Source organism: Propithecus coquereli, unplaced genomic scaffold (genome assembly GCF_000956105.1).
Source record: "Propithecus coquereli isolate 6110/MARCELLA unplaced genomic scaffold, Pcoq_1.0 Scaffold133, whole genome shotgun sequence".
NCBI classification, from domain to species: Eukaryota; Metazoa; Chordata; class Mammalia; order Primates; family Indriidae; genus Propithecus; species Propithecus coquereli.
The window spans coordinates 3093620-3095673 of NW_012137525.1; the positions used below are offsets into that span (position 1 = coordinate 3093620).

General features: G+C 31.7%; 1 protein-coding gene across 1 annotated transcript in view; it reads right to left on the reverse strand.

Annotated features, from left to right (window-relative positions):
- VWDE (von Willebrand factor D and EGF domains) overlaps positions 1–2054 on the reverse strand; it is a 101437-nt gene that overhangs the window by 12108 nt on the left and 87275 nt on the right. The window contains exons 19-20 of the mRNA XM_012638739.1: positions 1106–1201; positions 444–539 (exon numbers count right to left, since the gene is read on the reverse strand). Coding sequence (XP_012494193.1) covers positions 444–539; positions 1106–1201 — 192 coding nt within the window. The remainder of the gene's footprint in view (positions 1–443; positions 540–1105; positions 1202–2054) is intronic.

The window sequence follows — 2054 nt, forward strand, 5'->3', positions numbered from 1 at the left end:
TGCAAACATTGCTGCCAAAGAAGCAAGCCTGATACTGTGATCAATTACTGGAATAACATGATGGGTGTCCACTTGACTCAGAACTGCTTAGATGTTTAACGAAATAGAATGTCTCTCTGTGTTGTGATCAAAAACTTAAAACTAAACCTAAAAGATACAACACAGATATTTTTCTCTCCACCATAAGATAGATGGATGAGGAAAACATAAAGGCCACACACAAAAAAAGTATAGGATAGGATAACAGTAAGGCTCTAAGATACTGTATGGTCCAATATAAAAAGAAAAAGAATGAAGATGAGTTTTAAGTCTGTCTAAAATAATAACTTCTTACCTGTCTTGTTTCATCAGTTTTATGTTTCTTAGGTGCAAGTGTTCAAGACACTGGCACATTTTAAATTTCCTTTAATTGACATGTTCATTGAAAATATTTCTGATTTTACCTGTACCACAGGTGGGTCCATACCAGCCAGGCTTGCACTGGCAAACATCAGGTGTAAGACATGCACCTCCATTTTCACAGTGCCTGTTACAAACCACTATTGTAGGATAAACATAAAAGAAAAGTAAATTAGGCTGGAATGGTCATATTGTTCGCTATTACTTAGCTAGCTCATAACTGCCAATCACATCTGCTAATGATTAACATCAGAGAGAAAGATAAAACATAATTTATACTTTGGCTTTAAATGTTCCTTGATCACATTCAATTATTTGTTGGCTAATAGAAATAGGGAAAGCAGAAAACCATTGAGCTGAATGGTAAACAAGGTTTGGCTATTTAGGAAAATTATTAGTTACTGATAAAAGAAATCATAGACATAAATGAGCAATTTATATGCAATTTAACAAATTTGAATTCCTTGTATCTCAAAGAAAGTTCATGGATAGAGTCAAGGGAGTAGTTACTTCAGGGAACAAACTTCTTTATGTTAGTACTGGCCACTCTGGCTGCTCCCAGTGCTATGCAAGATGGTACCATTATCATAAATCATGAATGTGTGTTCTTTACTTAGGGTTTGGGTTCTTCGCATACAGCATCAAAGCCATCAACTATTCAAGGGAGCAATTTCATTATGTCAGACTGTGGGAAAATTTTGCTTACTTGTTTCACACCTTGGTCCAACAAAACCATAAGGACAAGTACAGAGATTGCCAGCCAAGCATGTGCCACCATGTTGACAAGGTGGGTTACAATGTTCTGCAGACACAGATTATATTATTAAATCAGCTCTTAATTTAAAAAAAGTCAGTTTATATTTATGAAGCATAGACACAACAAAACCTTGTTCCGAGAGCAATTTATAATGAACTCATCTCTCTTTTACTATGAAATTTAGTTCTGTGGGATAGATTATATGAATTCACATTCCGAAAACACTCACAAATCATTAGCATGTTTTGGTTTATAAGACTTTTTGGTTAACTGAAAAGTGAGACTTGAATATATATATTCCTGCCCTACAAATAGAATATTTCTATATTTGCATAGTTATTTTCATATGCAATTGATATTGAATACTTCTGTTAGTTCAACATAAATCTAATGTGTTAATTTATAGCTTGCTTAGTCATGAAAGCATTTAATATGGCTCTCAGTTTATTCATAATTATATTAATATGTACCATCTACAAAAATATATTCTTTTAAAATACCATTTTAAAAATAAACAAATTTATTTCTTTAAAATAGCACCCACTTTAGGAAACGCAATTTCATAAATTCACCACTTATAAAGAATTTCAACAAAAGCAATGTAATTATATGGCTATTGATGTATTTTTTAAAAATCACTTTTTAGGTTTCTTCTTACTACCTTATATCTTCTAATTATTTGGCATTTAACACTTCCTTGGAACCACGTTTGATAAGTCATTCAATAATTAAATGTCTTTTGCTTGAATACTTACAGAGATATGGTACCTTGTAACTTAATCTCAAAACAATGATTTTGGAAGATAATTTTACTAACACCAAATAAGCTATTGCTCTTCAGATCTATGATTTCAGAAATTTGAGTTTTTAAAATCCTCAAATTATTTTTATAAGTATT